Source organism: Camelus bactrianus, chromosome 13 (genome assembly GCF_048773025.1).
Source record: "Camelus bactrianus isolate YW-2024 breed Bactrian camel chromosome 13, ASM4877302v1, whole genome shotgun sequence".
Lineage (NCBI taxonomy): Eukaryota > Metazoa > Chordata > Mammalia > Artiodactyla > Camelidae > Camelus > Camelus bactrianus.
Genome location: NC_133551.1, coordinates 71,121,351 through 71,139,940, shown reverse-complemented (window position 1 = coordinate 71,139,940; position 18,590 = coordinate 71,121,351). Strand labels below are relative to the sequence as shown.

The 18,590-nt window shown below is 39.7% G+C and overlaps 1 protein-coding gene across 13 annotated transcripts in view; it reads left to right on the top strand.

Moving 5' to 3' along the window:
• The window catches only part of VPS13D (vacuolar protein sorting 13 homolog D), a 225,281-nt gene that overhangs the window by 133,179 nt on the left and 73,512 nt on the right, over nt 1-18,590 (top strand). For 11 of the 13 annotated variants that reach the window (XR_012511449.1, XR_012511450.1, XR_012511451.1 and 8 more), the window contains 2 exons: nt 8,297-8,431; nt 9,585-9,752. Coding sequence is in view for 10 of the 13 variants with exons in the window: in XM_074377398.1 (XP_074233499.1) it covers nt 8,297-8,431; nt 9,585-9,752 (303 nt within the window). In the remaining 3 variants the exon portion in view is untranslated. The other 2 variants (XM_074377404.1, XM_074377405.1) reach the window with 2 other exon arrangements.

Genomic DNA, 18,590 nt, shown 5'->3' with positions numbered 1-18,590 from the left:
TTATCTCCCCACTAACGACCAGTCTAAGACTTTCCCACTGCTGTATCCTGCCTCCTTTAAGATGCTTCAAGGTGGTCTCTCTTTCTGAACAAGAATAGCTAGAGACGTGAACAAATAAGTAGTAAACCTGGAGTCATAAATTCAGATGCCTCCCAGGACTGCGCTAGCAGCACGAGCAAGTGAAGCAGCCCAGTGGGGACCGTGGCCCACGGAGTGTGCGCGCTTCATCTGAAGGGGGCAGCACAGCGCAGCGCCAGCCAGTTGTCGCGGGGTAGTGTGAACCCAGTGTTGCTAAATCTTCAGATTTTTAAAGTGAAGCCGGAAATCTGGATTTTTATGTGGAATCTCCTGGTTTTTAAATGTTGGCAAGCCAATTTGAGTTTTTTTGTTGTTGTTGATTTTTAAAACCTTGTGGGCCTAACAAAACACATGTGTGGGCCTGATGGAGCCCATGGTTTGCCAGCTCACAACTTCTAAAATAGACTTTCAGGTAACAAGACAGTAGTCTGGTCAGCATCAGATCATATTTGGGTAAGGGCAGGGTGAGGGTGACTACTTCATTAAGGCAGCAGATGGGATGAGCTGGTCAGGACCAGGGAGCAGTAGTTGCTCCTCCAGCCGTCCTGAGAACAGTGCTTCCTCCGTGGGCTATCCTGTCTGCTTAATTTGCTTTAATTTCATGTTTCCCAGGAGACTGAAGATACTTAAAATTAGCATGGGAGTGGGGGGAAAACCATGGGAAAACCACTATCTTGCTAATATCCACAAGTATCCACTTGACTTGTGTGACCCTTTGGAATGGGTTTGTTTGATAAAGTATATATTCCCCCAGAACACTTGGCACTCACCCAACAGACCAATGTTAAGCATTTCCTGAGAGTTAAGGACTTCTTGTTTTTTAAATCATCTTACTAAGAAACACAGACACCTAACTATTCCTTTGAAATTGCTCCCAGTAGAGAACTTCCCCCCAGACTGACAAATGCACTATGATTTTCTACAGTTGAAGTACCTCCAGATCCTCAGTTACGTGGTATTCATGCTTGTGTGTATGCTCTGCATGCAATAAACTGGAAATTGTTTAAGTTGAATGTTTCATTTGGCACTATATTGAAGGAACATTTTCAGGGTGTTCATCAAATGATTATTAAATCTGATGGAGCTGCCATGTGATGTGGTGTGGGATGGGGGCACCCTGAATGTGGAACGTTAACGTTTCAAACAGGGTGCTGGGAATTGGGGCATCAGAGTTAACATCTCAGCTTGTGGAAGTCACCATTTTATTGTGCCTTGAGTTCTCCTAGTGGAGTCTGGGACTCATGAAATAATGTCATTTATTCAAAGAGTTTTCTAACAGAGTAATATCCCTTTATTAGTAGCTCTTAGGAAGAGCAAGGTGCTCTTTGAGATGAATATGCAATGGCTAAAAGTATGTGCTTAGGAAATGGAGTCCTGTCCCAGAACAGGAATCACAAGAGTCTGACTAAAAGGTAACCATGTCTTCTGTATTGAAGGAATAATTATCTTGATTCTCTTGACTCCAGGCCAGAAGTGAGGCTGTCAGAAATCTCAGAGGGAAATCTCTTCAGGTTTACACTGAGGGTACGTTATTGCCAGATAGAGTGTCTGTTCAGAGGGACTCAAAGCAGTTTCACATCTGCTATCTCAATTGGATTCCTTACTCTGTGATGGAAGAAGGGGAGATAATAGTTCCATCTCACAAGTGCAGAGACGAAAGCATAGCAGTCCCCCCACCACCCCCATTCTCCATTATCCTCCCAAGTTTGCGTGTTAGAAAGCAGGAGAGCAATATCGAAAATGCCAGGTAGTTTATATGTCCTTTGGGGTTCTTTTCTTTTCTTTTCTTTTCTTTTCTTTTCTTTTCTTTTCTTTTCTTTTCTTTTTTTTTTTTTTTTTTTTTTTTTTTGAGATCAAAAGAGTCCAGGAGCCTTTAAAAGGTTTCACAAGGTGGCCTACAGCAGTCCTTTTCCCATTTAGAACATTGGGGTATTACAAAAGAAGGGCTTTAATTGAGCAATCTAGTTTGGAAGAAAACCCACATTTTAATGGTCAGAGAGCAAGAGGGTGGGGGTGAGGGGGAATTTCAAACAAAGACACTATTTAAAAAGCCTAAAACTGTCTTCTCAAAGGCTTGAAATAATTTGTTGGGAAACTTCAGACCCTTTACTTCTTTCCTCCCCTCCCTAAATAAAAACCAGATTTGTTAAAAGGAAAAAAGATCCAGTATTGTTAATTGTATTTCAGAAAGTGCCAGAGAGGGAAATATCCCTGTAGTTTTAAACACTGTCCCAAGAGGGAAATGGGCAAATACCCTGCTTCACATAAACAGTCTCTATACACCATAAATAAACCTTTAAAGAATGAATTCCAGACAGTTTTGTTTAGTGCAGTATAAACTCAGAAAGGAAAGGACAGGGCCCAGGGACTAGCTTTGATCTGAGACCTTAGGGCACATGGACAGGTATTTCTTCTTTCAGCTCTGTAAAGTTTCTGGAAGACTGCAGCAGTTTTTGTCTGGTGGAGGTAGAAATAGACGGTTTCCTATTTTTATTAGGAACTTAGGAGCACAGATTGCTTTCTCCAGAATCAATTTTATAACAGGAAACCGTCGGCTACTTGAGTAAATAAGCATCAGCTTTGTATACTACTGTACTTGACTAGTCACTAGTGACTACAAGGAAAGGCCCCCTTGGCTCTTTCCCTCTCACCTCTTCTGCTTTGACTCACCAGGACAACCTGAAGGGGGCAGAGCAATCCATACCCATACGCTGTATCTCAGCTTTTTCAAATGTGGGAGGCCCAAATGCAGTCCCAGGTAAAGATAATGTTTACTGAAGGGCCAGGATATTTCCTTGGTTCAGACAAAGCACGTGAGCCACTCAGAAAGGGGAGAGTGTCTCTCATGAAGGTTTTGACACCTTAGTAGAGGTTTTAGAAGTCTTTGTATTATGTGTGGTTCCCCTTCAGTGTTTGGTGGCAGTGAGGAAGTTGGGGTAAAAAGCTTTTGCCTGAGGCCTTTGTTTTGATCTCACTTCCTCTTCTCTGAGAAGAAAGTAATGCTCAGAGTTGTATTGACAAAACAAACTGCCGAACTGATGTCAGTACCTGGCCTTCCCAGCATATTCATTGTGTGGCTCTGAGCAAAGTGGTTAGGCCTCCTGGGCCTGTTTCTCTGTCAGTGACATGAGGGAATAGTGCCTGCTCACCCCATCGTCACTCACCACTCACGTGGATGGGTGAGGCAGGCAAGAGTGCAGAGCAGAAGGTTTTTCAGGGGAAACAAATTGTCCTCTATTCTGGTCCTCATGCCTTCCGCCTCATAGGTAGTTGCTGTTATGAAAATGAGCACATTCAAGTCTAAGGTAACCAGCTGTGGGAGTTTAGGCCATCCACTTCACATTTCTTTGGTTTTATTTATTTAAAGAAATGAGAGTGTTAGGCTGAATTAGCATTTAGGCTAAATTAACTTGAGGATGCTCTTAATCTCTGAAATGTTTTGTTCTGAAATTATTTAGTTGGCGTTTACTAGTGACTTCCTAGTGCGCTAGATCCAGTGGCCTTTTCCTGTCCTCAGCTTTGTAGGGCCCTCCGCCATATTTGATATTGCTGCCTCCTTGTTCTTGATGTCTGTCCTTTCTGATTCTCCTCTTTCAGTGTTCTTCTCTTTTCCTAACCCATATGTTTATTTTAAAAGGGACTTTTTTTTTCCCTCTGTGGACTAAATAGTCTGATCATGCCATTTGCCCGTTAAAAAAAACCATTTTATTGGTCTTTTACCTCCTCTAATTTTAGAAACTCTATATGTAAGTTTTGTCTTTGATATAAGTCACAAGTATTTGTTCTTTGGTTTTTCATTTGTCTTTTTACTTTGCTTTTGTTGTGTGTATGTTTTTTAAAAATTATACAAAAACTTTTATTTTATATTGTCAAATTTATCAGTCTTTTGCCTTTTTGAGTCTGGACCTTGAGTCACGAAAAAGTTTTCCCACTCTCTGGTTTTAGAAAATTTCACCTAGCTTTTCTTTAATTATATGATTTCATTTCAGTTAAACATACTCTTGTTCCAAAAGAACTTAAGGCAGACTCTGAAGACTGCTGAAGGACTAGAGCAAACCTTAGAAAGACTGATATAGACCAAGATTTACTAAGACTGAAATCCAGCCCTGAAAACACTGACTGGATTAGCCCCTTTAACTGCCTTCCAGAAACTAAAAACTCATTTAAAGTCTATAAGGTTTTATACGAAATGTAGCATTCAGTCACAAATTACCAGGCCTACCAAGAGAAAAAACAGATACTAGAAACAGACTCACAGATAAACCAGATAACATTATCAGATACAGAATTTAAAATAACTTGTAAGTGTGTTCAAGAAGTTTACCAGAAAACTTTAATTTATATTTTGAACATAATCAAATAATAAAGGAATATTGTAGACTAGAATTTTTTTCACAAACATAGAAGAAAGAAATTTGGACAAAATGCTATCAAATCGAGTATAGCAATGTATAAAAAGGAAAATGCAGTTCACCCTTGAACACTTATACACCAATTTTTTTCAAAATACTTGTCCACTTATACATGGATATTTTTCAATACATTCTGCAGCAATGCATGTTCGTGGTTGATCAAATCTGTGGATGAGGAACCATCGATATGGAGGGTTGACTGTAAAGTTATGTAAGGACTTTTGACTGTGTGGGGTTGGCACTCCTAACCCCCACGTTGCCCAAGGGTTAACTGTATATCATAACCAAATTGGGTTTATTCCAGGAGTGTAAATTTACATTCCAAGTAAATCATGTCATTCACTATATATCGATGAAATGAAAGAATTAAAAAAAAAACATGATTATCTCAATAGTTGCACCAAAGTCTTTTGACAAAATTCAGCATCCATTTATGGTAAGAACTCAGCAAACAAAAAATAGAAAGGAGCTTAATGCTATTTGCAGCAACATGGATGGACCAGGAGATTGTCGTTCTAAGTGAAGTAAGCCAGAAAGAGAAAGGAAAATACCACGTAATATCACTTATACGTGGAATCTAAAAAAAATAAAGGACACAAATGAACTTATCTATAAAACAGGGTGCAAATGAACTTATCTACAAAACAGAAACAGACTCACAGACATAGTGAACAAACTTATGGTTACCAGGGGCTAAAGGGGGTGGGAAGGGATAAATCGAGAGTTTGAAATTTGCACTTCTTGGGGAGTGATGGAAATACTAGCTATCTTGATTGTGGTGGTGGTTTCATAGCTGTATACATCTATCAAATTCATCAAATTGTACATCTGAAATATGTATAGTTTACTGTATAGGAATTATACCACAATACAGGTATTAAAAAAATAGAAAGGAATTACCTTAAACTGATGGAGCGTCTCCATAAAAAAGCGACTCCAAATATCATACTCAGTGATGATGCATTGAAAGAGGGAAGGATGGCCATCATCACCACTTCTGTTCGCTGTTATGCTGGAGGTCCTAGCCAGTGCAATAAATAAAAGAAAAAAATGGTATAAAAACTGGACAGGAAAATTAAAACTCTATTATTTGCAGAGAACATGATTACCTAGAAAGTCTAAAAGAATGTACAGCTAAGTTATTAGAATGAATAAGTAAATTTAACAAGGTCACCAGAGACATTGTACAGAAATCAATTGCATCTCTACGTGTCAGCAACAATTACAGAGAAAAGGAAATTTGAAGGATATCATTTACAATAGCATTAAGGAAACATCAGATGCAGTATCATTATCTATTACTGTGTAATGAATCACCCCAAAACTTAGCAGTTTAAAACAACCATTTTATTTGTTCACAAATCTTTGGGTCAGCAATTTGGACTGGACTTAGCTGGGTGCTTTTTCAGCTGGACTCACCTGTGGTTATTCATGTAGCTGCAGTCATCTGGAGTCCACTGAGACTGAATGGTGTAAGATGACCTTAGCACATGTCAGGCACTTGCTGGCAGTCAACAGAACCCTCTTCCACATGGTTTTTCATCTTCAGGCAGGGTACTCTCAGCTGCTTCTCATGGTGGAAACATCAAAAAGGGCAGAGCAGAAGCTCCAAGATCTCTGGAGCTTTGGACTCAGAGGTCTCACAGTGTTACTTCTGCTGCATTTTATTGGTTGAAACAAATTACCAGGTTAGTACAGATTCAGGTGGAGGGGAAGTAGACTCCACTGGTGGCAGAAGATGCAAAGAAGTCATGGCCATTTTTAACGTACTGGAGATACCTAGGAATGAGTCCAACAAAGTGTGTATGAGCCCTCTACACAGAAAGCAATCAAACATTATTGAGAGAAAAATTTAAAGGCCTAAACAGTTAAAGGGACATGCCATATTAATACATTGGAAAATTCAGTATTGTAAAGTTGTTTCTCCTTGAATTGATCTGTAGATTCAATGCACTCTTGTTGAAAATTCTAGCTTTTTTTTTTTTTGCGGCAGTTTGACAGGCTGATTCTAATATTTATTTGAAAATGAAAAGTACAAAGAATAACCAAGGTAATCTTGAAGAAAAAGAACAAAGTTGGAGCACCTATACTGTTTGACTTGAAAATTATTACAGAACTAAAGTAATTAAGACAGTGTGGTATTGGCAGAAGGCAGGACAAAATGAAACACAAAAGAGAATCCAGAAACAGTCACATAAGTACAGTCACTTGAATTACAACAAAGTTTGCACTGTAGTACTCTAATATTGTACTGCAATAAGATAAAGGATGATCTTTTCAGTAACTATTATTTAGTCTATTAGATATTCATCTGGAAAAGATGCTTCTTGATCTCTGCTTCACACCATACATGATAATCATGTCTAGGCAGATTGTAGATTTAAACGTCAAGAGTAAAACAATAAAGATTCCATAAGTAAACATAATGAAATATCTTTATGACCTTAACGTAGATAATTTCTTAACTGCAACACAGAAAGTTCTTACCATAAAGGGAAAGATTAAGTTCAATTTTATTAAAACTAAGAATATCTGATATCAAAGAACACCAGAGAATGATAAGACAAGTCACAGAATGGGAAAAGATACTTGCAATACATTCATTCAACAGAAGGCTTGTGTACAGAATGTATAAGAAAAACTCCTACAAAACAATAAGGAAAAAACAGATAATCCACTACAAAAATGAGCAAAAGACTTGAGTAGGCACTTCACAGAAAAGTATATCCACAAGGCTGATGTGTGTATTATCAGGTGCTTAATCTCATCTTTCAACAGGAAAATGGAAATTAAAACCACACTCAGTTACCATTACACACTCATCAGAATATTTGTCTTTTAAAAATTTTACCAGGTGTTGTGAGGAGGTAGAATAACAGGAAATTTCATAGACCGCTGAAGGGAGCGTAAACCAGTTCAACTGCTTTGGAAGACTGTTTGGCAGCATAGACTGCAGTTGAACACGTACATTCTTTATGACCCAGCAGTTCCACTCCCAGGTAGATATTCAAGAAAAATGCATACAAATGTGCCCCAAAGACACGTCCAAGAATGTTCATAGCAGCGTTACTCATAAGAGCAAAAATTTTGAAACAGCACAACTGTTCATCAACAGCAGTGGTTAAATACATTGTTTTATTCGTGTGTTGGATTACTACGTAGCCCTGACAGTTAATAAATAAATTGCAGCTGTGTGCAACAACCTGGTGACTCTCCCAGACCTAATGTTCACTGTAAGAAGCCACACACAACCAAGTACATACCGATGGTTGCGTTTAGGTACGGTCCAAAGCAGGGAAAAATAATCAGTGGAGATAGAAGTCAAGTTAGTGGTTGCCTTAGGGGGAGAGGGAGTGGTGACGGGGAGTTCGCAAGTGGGAGGGGGTGCTTGCAAGATGGGGATAGAAACCGACTTTTGGGACTGGGTGATGTTATGTGATTGTGTTTACTTTGGGAAAAATCATTGAACTGTACATTTGATTAGTATACTTTTCCATATGGGTGGTATGCTTTAGTCAAAAAATAAAACATGACAAGCATACAGATAGAAAACAGATCAGAAAGAATTATGCTGTGAAGCTAATAGTGTTTTTTTTTCTGTGTGATATATGTTATGTTGAGTAATATATATTCCTAATATCTTACTTTTATAATTACCAGGAAAATCCTTGTTTTTAAATATTGTAAACCTTGACTCTCATTGGAAAGTTGGCATGACTTGTAGCTTTCATGGAATCCAGAATTAAGGTACCTTGGAAGGCCATCGTATAAGCTAAAGTCTATCATTTCCTTTCTTCCCTGACGAGGCCCTAAAAAGCACCTTGGGATTTCCATTGATTCGGTTTGAAGACGCTGTGATTAATCTGGACCCGTTCACTCGGGTGCATCCCTATGAGACCAAGGAGTTCATTATCAACGATGTCCTCAAGCACTTCCAGGAGGTGAGCCGTGGAGCGGTCCTTAGTGGCTGGAGCAGAAGCAAAGTGTTTGTTTTAGTTGTTGGGAATTCTGGTTCCTCAGACATCACTGTTGAGAACCCAGGTGAACATCTCAGCTCAGATTATTGTGCTCTGGGTCAGGTCAGAGCCCGTGAAGCCCCTGCACATCATGAAACTCCTGTATGGAACAGTGCATTTGATTCATGAGCTGTTGGGCTTGTCTCTCAGGACTAGTCTCAGGGACTTCCACTAGATTAGTCACAACTGTTAAGGGTTTCATTGATGCCTTAACGATAACACAGAAGCCTGTGAACTCTTATTTACCAGGCATGGGCCTACTTTCAGCAGCCACACCAGTGTTCTTAGAGTCTATGAGATTCTGCTGTAGAGTTGAACTTAAAAAAAATTTTTTTATGAAGTTGGACGCTTTCCATTTTGTATTTATTATTCAAACTGCAAAGACCAAAATGTAAAGCCAGGCCATACTTTTCCATGAATAAATAGGTCTAGACCATATCCTATTAAAGTTAAAACATATCCTATTCTTGTTCCCTTCTCTCCGTCCTCCCTCCCATCTCCCTCCTTTCTTTGCTTCCTTCCTTGACTTTCCTCATTGGTGATATTCACACTGAACTGTAAGGAGAGTGATATAGTGGGTATCCCTGGACTCAGACAGTGGAGGGACACAGGGAGTGGAGGGTTGCTTGGAACGTCTGAACGTGCCCTCCCTATGCACCGGCCCCTCCCCAGGTAGACTCTGGGGAACTCCAAATCTTCCTCCCTCCTTCCCTTCCCTTGTAAACATCTCCCTGCTGCTGATTAATCCCCTAGTTACAGAACGATGGAAAGGAAAGTGTGATGTATACACTGATAAATATTTGTAAAGAACCTTTTCTGTTCCATTGCATTTTCTCCTTCTAAGTGGCTTTAAAGAGTGTAAGAGTATTGAAAGTCATCTCTGGGATGCGCGTATTGGGAGAGAAGTTCAGGGTGGGCTCATGAAAGGGCAGTAGCCTGCAGTTGATGACGATTAAGAGGTAGCGTTGGCATTGGTGGGGATGGAGGACAAGCCTGATGTCAAACCTGTTTGCTGGGACACTGTGTCCGTGAATATAAACAGGTACTGGTCTTCTTCTCTCCCCACTCCGTGTGACAGGAGCTCCTCAGCCAGGCAGCTCGGATCCTGGGATCGGTGGACTTTCTTGGCAATCCCATGGGGCTTCTGAATGATGTTTCCGAAGGAGTTACTGGACTGATAAAGTATGGAAATGTTGGGGGCCTTATCAGAAATGTTACACACGGAGTATCAAACTCTGCCGCCAAGGTAAGGAGATAGAGGTGAGATTCCATTGTAATTAGCCTCAAGAGTCTATACTTACTATAATTTCTTTTATAGTTAATAGGTTGTGAGAAGTCACATACATGGCCTTTGCTTCATTGCCCACATGCCCTGCCTTTCCCTCACCTCCGATACCTGGCACCCAGTCCACCAAGTGCACCTCTGAAATACCTTCTTCCTTCCCTGCGTTACGCCACTGCCTTGTCCGGGCTCTGGTTTGCTCTTCCCTGGGCCAGTGCCATAGCCTCCTACACCTGGACTTCCTTGCATCGTTCAGTGTCACCAGAATGAACTCGCGTTTTTAGATAAAGAATTTGTGCCATTCTCCTGCCTAAAATCTACCGGTTATTATGCACAGCTTACAGGATAAAGTCCAAACAGAAATACAGCCTTCTAAGAATGAAGCAGCCCTTTAAGTCATCTGAGTCCAGCTGTGGAAGGACAGCAGTGTAATTCTCCTGTGTCTTGCTGTCTAGTTGGCTTTTTTGTTCATTGGCCACTTGTTTGGTGGGTGTTTTGGTATTCCACAATTTAATTTTTGGCAGGAGCTGATTTTGTGTGTGAAGCTGGAAAAGGTGCAGGGTAGTTGAAGGGGGATTTCTACCTGACAACATAACGAAAGTTCTCTAAAGACTGTTTTCCTCCCCTTCCTGTCAGCTCAACAAAGTTTTCCTCTAGAGACTGACCTTTTTGTGAATGAACCAGGACTGGGGGAGCGCCTGTGCCCCCCGCTTGCTTACCGTAGAGCGTCTGCTTAGTGAGGTCACAGGTGCACTTGTGCCACAGGCGCCGCTAGGATGTCAAGTGGCCTTACTGTAGGGTCTTCCATGGTGCCACGTAGGAATTTATCTTGAAGATCAGGTAAGAAAATGGAGCTGAGTAATAACATGTCTGTATTGCATGGCATTCTTGGTAATAACGTGTGAAAGATGGGAATTTATTCCTATTTTCCAAACTGTTTTCTGGAGATGACGGTTCTTTAGTCGGGCTAGTTTTTTCAGACACCTCATTCTGTTGTGCTTCATAAATGCTGTGGTTTTTTTACAAATTGAATGTTTGTGGCAACTCTGTGTGTTGAACAAGTCTATTAGTGCCATTTTTCGAGCAACATTTGTTCACTTCATGTCTCTGTGTCACATTTTGGTAATTCTTGAAATATTTCAGTCTTTTTCATCATGATTATATTTGTTATGGTGATATGTGATAAGTGATCTTTGATGTTTCTGTTGCAAAAAGATTATGATTCACTGAAGACTCAGATAATGGTTAGCATATTTTAGCAATAAGATTTAAAAATTAAGGTGTACATTATTTGTTTAGACATAATGCTATTGTGATTGAGTCCACACATACTGCTTGCCACACAACAGACCAGTAAATCAAGAGACGAATTGTTGGGTTAATGGAATGGCGACTTTATTCGGAAAGCCAGTAGGCCAAGAAGATGGTGGACTAGTGTCCCAAAGAACTGTCTTACCCGAGTTAGAATTGAGACTTCTTTTATACTAAAAGGGAAGGGGATATGATTGGTTGCTGCAAACTTCTTGGTGTCGGAATCCTTTGTTCTTGTCCACGCAGGTCCTGTCACAGTGTTCCTATAAACCTCCAACAAGACAAATGTTATTCTGTGTTCTGCAACTTTTTATCTCTGTATGAATAGAAAAGTATTATACCTTTAAGGATCAGAGCCTTGAGAATGGGCTGTCCTGTATGTTTCAGGCTGTAGGCAACATTCTTAACTTGTATAAAAAGCAACAGAACATAAAGATTAAAGTAAAAGAGACAGATCCAGTATGGAGCTACTTGTTTTTCCCTGTTACACTAATGCACACTTAATCAGCTACGGTATAGTGTAAACATAACTTTATGTGTACTGGGAAACCAAAAATGTGACTCCCATTATTGCGGTATTCACTTTATTATGGTGGTCTGGAGTGGAACGCACTGTCTCTCTGAGGTACACCTGTGCTGGACTTACAGCAGACCAAGGGTGTATTTGGCTTGTGGTTCAAAATAGGCAGCACTCTTACTTTTAGAGAAAAGGTAATGGTAGAGAGGTGAGAGAGACTTTCTAAATCATAATTTGTAAACAGAATCAGGGTCAAGGTCTGAATGAGTGTGCACATTTCTGCCTTGAATCATTTCTCATTTTGCCCTTTGGACCTTTACCCTGACGGCAGCATAAAACATCACGGTAGTGGCACAGATTCCTCAGTGTTCTTTTAGCTACTAAACTTAATGTAAACAGATGCACTTAAAATATCTAGTTGTAAATGCCCAGTTTAAAGGTTTTACTTAATTTCGTTAAATTCTAAATAACATATAACAGTCTCCTTGGTTTTATAATTCCTTTTTTTATTTTTGTACCCCTGGGCTTTGGTTTTAATTTGAAAAATAAAAATAATTATTGTTTATTGAGAGGCCTTCCTCAATCTGGAATCAAAAGGCACTGACTTGATAGCTCACTGTGAGAATAAAATCAGATATGACATTATGAAAACTTTGAAAAATATATACTGAACAAAAGAAATGAGTTTTCACTTTGACTCTTATAGTTGCACCAGTATAAAATGTTCAGACTTTGGCCACCAGGAAACCATTAATTCCCTTGAAATGAAAGCCAATTTAGTTCAGTCTACAGAGGAGGAAGATCTCAGACCTGGAGAGTGGGAAATTCAAACTGGCCTGGGCCAGTTTGGCTGTTAGGACCCTCTGGTTAACCTTGTGGATGAGAATGAAGAAGCTGGGAGCTCACCTGTGACCTCTCCACAGGTGAGACCTTGTGTGGGTCTCTCTAAGTTTCTCCGCAATGTCCTGGTGAAAGGATTGGCCCTTTCTTTATTCTCCCTTGTTTGTGAAAGTCTCATTTGTCTCTTGGTTCTTGTTTCCCCTGGAAAACTGTTTTTGAAGCTTGAGGGTCAGCATGAGATTATAACTTAAGCAGAAAGAAAGGGCAGAATACTCCTTAACTCCACCTGCACCCCCAAAATCTATGTGAAGGCTTGGGTGGCAGTAATCATGTGTTTTGTTGGATATCATGCTTTATACTGTCAGATTTGCATAAAGGTACTGTTTTCCAGGACCCAAGGTCTCTTGAGTAGGAACCCTGCCTGCCATGTGCATCTCTCTTGCCTTTTGTAAGCTAATCAGTACTGGCGCCACAGACTGCTACTCAAATGAATTGCTATGTAATCTATTTTGATACCAGGAACCCTGGATATGTTACAACAATTAGTCTATATAGCTATCATGAGAAAGCAAAGAAACTTAAAATTACCACTTCATATTGGAAATGGTCACTCCAAAAGCCAGGTCTGTCTACTAAATACCCATTCAGGTCATCTGTGATACTGCATGTATGTAGTTTGGCTAAAGATCTCCATTTTCTTGTAGTTTCATGGGTTGAAATCAGACCTTTAATGTAGCTTTGGGGTAATGTTTTGTTTGCTTTTCTGTATACACAAGAAGAGTTTAAGGAAGTGCAAATGACCACAATAATCAACTGTTGGCCTGTGGGAAGTGTTCCTTTAAAGAGTGCCTGAGTTCCAGTGATTAAAGAAAGGGGTCAAACAAGACAGAAGTGCACCTCGCCGAGCCCCAGCCAGCCAGCCCCATTTGGCTGCAAAGACCATAGGGCTTTGATCTTGGTTCAGTAGGCTTTGAATGGAGTGGAGAAGCTCCATAAACCTCTTAAAATTAATTATAAATATTGTATACATGTGTATTTTCTTGGAGCAAGGATCTAAAGTTTTTATTAGATTGACAGAGAGGTTCATGCCTCCCAAAAGATCATAAATCATTATTGTAGACATAGGTTATGCGTTGAGGGCTGGTAGACAGGGTATCTGGGTTCTAATCTCATTCCTGCCTTTAAATAATCTTTTTCTCTGTTGATCTTGAGAGGGACTTTGGCTGGTTTTATTTATTTTTTTTTTAACCTATGAGAAGGTGATAGTCATTTTCCCCATCCCACTGACCTGAGGAACAAAAGATGAAGATCTGAAAACTCAGTGAGAAGTTTAAAGGGAATTCATTCTGTCACATAAGAAGGTAACAGACATACATGTCTTACTTGTCTCTGGGTAAATGTTGTGGATCATTCACAGCAGATTTTTAATTTCAGGTCTGTCAAATCAACTTCTGGAATTTCTCATTACATTTTTTCACTGTTTCTTAACTTATTTAATATTAGCATCAGGAAATATAACTAGAAGGTAATTTATGCCCTTTATTCCCTGTATTTCTCTTAGCCTTTCGTTCTGATCCCCCAACCCCCAGAAATCAGCTTACGGAGTCCAGATCTAAAGTGAGGAGAATGAGGGGTTGGCCACCAAGCTGTGAGCATCTATCCCATGACTCCCTTGCCTGGATCTTGGCAAAATGACTCTTACCCTTTGAGTGGAACCTTAAAGATCTGATTCCATTCCTAAGGCCATGGCAAGATGATTGTTCCTCGAATCTTTTCTAGGAATATGATTTTTTTAAGAAAAGTGCATAGCATTTCAAATTCCAAAGCCATGTTGAAGGAACAGATTTTTCTCTGCAGCATGAATCAGAAAAAAACATTCTTTTCCCTAGTTGGGTATTACTTGAATATCTACAAGATCCTGTCACCTCTTTGAAAGCCAGAGAATTGGAGAGATGCCCATTGAACAAATTCCCTCTCTTACAAAGAGTTCTCATTTCCCTTCTATCTGTGATTATTATGTAATATTTTCATATAGTTATAGGAAAAAAAAGAAGAGTTCTCAAAAAAAAAGTTCTTTTCAAACTAAGAACATCTCAGATATTAACAGTAGAACAAATGATTCCATTTTCTTCTCTGTAGAAGCTCAACGTTTGCTCTGTACAGCTGTCATCTCATCTTCCTAAAGGAAGAAAGCCGATAACATACTTAATTTCTTCAGCAAAGAAGAGAAGCACTTTTGCTCATCACTAATGGAACCTCTGCTCTGTTCTGTCCTACTTTCCATCCCTCTCTTTGTGTCTTTGTCAAGGCAATATAGGATGCTTTTGATCTTGGGTACTCTTTTGATCCCACATATGTTTTGATGCTATACTTATGACTGCAAATATTTTAATAATTTCCCTGTTTTTAAATAAAAGTTTTTTCGTCAAAGTCAGTTGTTGTTCATGGGATTAGAATTCATGGTTCATTGTTAGCTAAATGCTGATTTTTACTGATAACTTTTGCAGTTGTGTGGTAGGTTTCTTTCTTTCTCTTTGGCTTTAGAGCATTTATTTCTAGCAAGCCCACATTTCCCAGCTCAAATTCTACAGACCTAAATTTTTGTCAAGGAGATAGGAATTTTCTGTTGGTTTTTAGTGAGTACATTTTATCTTTTGTAGTTTTAGCCATCGTTTCATTGTTTTAAATCAGTCTTGTTTGTTATGAATTGGATAAAGACCTTATATTATTTCTTGATGCAAATGGTATTAGTAGGAAAAAGATTTAGGAACAGGGTTGAAATACCCTCCTTCATTATGGAAAACATACTAACTTATAAACTTTCCTTGAGCACCTTCTCTTTGTCAGGCCTTGTGTTATAAACCCTTTACATACATTGTCTTCTGTATGTTAATCTCTGTTCTTCAAATCAGGAAACTGAGAATTCGAGAAGTTAAATAATTTTTTCAGGATCATACAACTAGAAATGACAGGGATGATATGAAACCGAGTCCTGCTAATTCTAAAGGCCTTATTTTTCTCCCTATATGATGCTTGTCCTTTGTGTGCATAACGCTTTCTTCCAGGCGCTAAAGAGAATATGAAAAATTAATTACTACTAACTTTCCATCAGAAGCTTATCATTTGACATCACTCTGTTAGATTGTAAGGTGACTGCCGTCATATCAGCTATGTCACAAAGCAGGATCTCAGGAAGTGGTGCTGGTTGTGGTCATTCTTGTGATGGAATGGTCGTGACCATCACCATCTTCTTTACCGACAGTAAGAACCTTGGTGCTTGTAAACGTGGTTTTACTCATTGATACCATTTGATCTAGTCAGTCAGTAGGACAGATGGTATCAGCCCCAATATGTAAATGAAGAAACCGAGGCCCAGGGAAGTAAGGTGACTTGCCCAAGGTCCCAGGCAACTGCAGAGCCAGGACCTGATCTTCTGCACTAGCATCTCAATTTTTACTTTAGTTAACACTTTTGAGATATTGCTAACTGCTTGATTTGTTCTAGACATGCCTCTGTATGTTAAAAAATAAAAACAACACTGAGAAAGGCAAAATGTATAAACAAAAAGCCCTACCTCAACTCAGAATGCATTTTAGTAGCTCTGAGGAAAACCATCTGAAGATGAATACAGTCAAGTTAAATGATGACGAGAAAGAGAGAGGGAAATTGAGATTGTTTTTTGGATAGTTCGGTGGAAAACCTAGCTAGCACTTTAGATAATTTTGTTCTTTGGGGTAAAGTGTACAGAGGAGCCACTTCCCTTCCAAGAGAACCTTCACTGGCCCTTTGTGCCCAGGAAAGCAGACCTGGGGCACAGCAGTGATCCAGTGGACACTGACTTTGTGTCCCTGCACCCAGAGTCTCAGCCAGCCCTTGCCCCTAGCCAACCTACTGTCATGTCTACTGTGACCTGATTGAGGGCAGAGGGGTCCATTTGCCTTTTGTTTAAGATAAACAGCATTTGTTTGTATTTGTTTTGTAGGCAGTATATTTATAAGGCTCAAATGAGACTAAGACACTGTTTATTCAAGGCAAAAGTTTTATCTTTGCACAAAAGAGCATACCGAGTGCCTGCCTGCATGGATTCTGTGGGGGAAAAGGCAATTTATGACTTGTTTCTGTTTTTGTCATTATGTATGACTACTCCATTTTATAGTTGAGCTGATTATCCCCATAATAGCTTTTCCATGTACCTATAAGCAAAGAAGAGGGGAATGCCTCCTTATAAGCATTGGAGTTTTAGTGTATTTAAGTTGGCACAAAACTTTAGGTTAAATGAAATTCGCTTCAGACAGTGATCTATCCCTTAGAGAATGTGGAGTTTTCTATTTTCAAAAAGACTTTGATCCAAAATAAGTCACCCCAGGGATTTATTTTCCAGCCAAGAGGAGGTGCCTTCAAGTTGTTGTATATAGAGAAATGACTCAAATTCTTGGCAACAGAGTTTTTGTTTTATTTTCCTCTGATAACCTTGAACACTAAAATGATTCCCTTAGTCTGAGCTCTTTTTGGTTAGAAGCAAATTTTAGATGCTGAATGACCCAGCAGTGACCTATCCTAACTCGGTCAAACCTCAGATGTTTATGGGAATTGGAAGTGTGTTGGGGGAGGGGGGCGGGGGTGCAGCGGATGCATGAGAATCCCATGAGTGACCAGAATTCCCGGGCAGTCCCCACCTGCCCATCGGGTGGCCTTGCTTGTGAAGGAGCTTGGTGAATGGGGCTTAGCTGTTCTCTCCGCCATCCCGCTCCCCATCAGGCAGCTCGGTAGCCAGAAGTAGCAGGAATGACACCACTGTTGAAGCTCTGTTTTTGAAACAGAAAGATTGGGAAAAGTTTAAAACTTGCCTTCATTTCCTAGTAGTAGTTCAGCTAAGAGTCAGGCCCTTAGTTACCTTCTTAGACTGAACATCTCATATTTCAGAGGAATCCGCTCTGTCTTCCAAAACTGCAGTGTATGGTGGTGGAAAAGTGTGTTCAGTTGCTAAATTGAAAAGACAGGAAATATTTGTGTCCCCCAAAGAGTAGTGGTTTTCTACCCTAGGATAAACATGGTGAATAAAAGAATAACACGTTCAAGCTTTTCTTTGGTTGACTGGTTACCCCAGAGATGTGGTCGTTCGTCTCTTTTCTGCATTTCAGTATTGTTCGTATCAGTATTTTGGCCTTTCTTGAAAAATTGTGACAACCTTAAGGTGAGGCCAACTATAACCCGTTTTTATAAACACATGAAGGACAAATCAAATTCTGATCCTTGGCAGTAAAGGATCAGAACACTCACGCTGTTTGGAAGGGCCCTTTCTGTTTTCTCGACCTCTTGCTCCTCTGTGATTATTGTAAGTCTCTCTCCATTTTGAAGAAAAGCTAAATCAAAAGTGTTTTATTAGGAGGAAGAGGGGATTTCTTGGATTCTCATCCTTAAAAATCGGAAAAGGCTGTGGATACTATAGCCATCGTTGACTGCGTAGCTTCTGTAAGTCGGTGAGGAAGGGCGTGGGAGCTTTACAAATGCTAGCTCATTTAATTTTCACATGGACCCTAAAATGAAGGAAGGCTTATCTCCATTTTACAGATGAGAAAAATGGGACCACATGGTTGGTTACCTTGATTAAAGTCTAATAATGGATGAGTGTTGGAGCCAGAAGTTTTAGGAAAAAATGATTCGGGAGTCTGCCTGTGTATTTTTCCTCCACATAATGCGCCTTCTCAGATACGATCATCTACCAAAGCCAAACCATTGTAGAAACTAAAACACAGGTAGTTGGAAACAACAGTCTTTTAAGGTAAAGCTCAGTTTCCTATTCATTCCTAACTTTCTTTTCCCCTCTGTGTTGGACCTCAGGATTTTCCAGCTGTAATTTCTAAAGCTTTCTGAATTAATCCTTATTATCTGGGAATCCCTAATCTCATGTAAAAGGATTGAAATAGGGCAAAAATATTGAAACAGTTTTCTTTATCCAAACAGAAAATGACTTAAAAGCGTCTGAGGAAGCTGGCTGTACTTTCTCCCACACCAGACGTGCTTGACCCAAGATTTATTCAGATTCAAATAATTTGAGTTGCACAGTCAGTTGGCTCTTTCCTCCTGCTTTGTCCGTCAAGGTAGGGAGGCTTGTGCTTTCTCACTATCAGCTG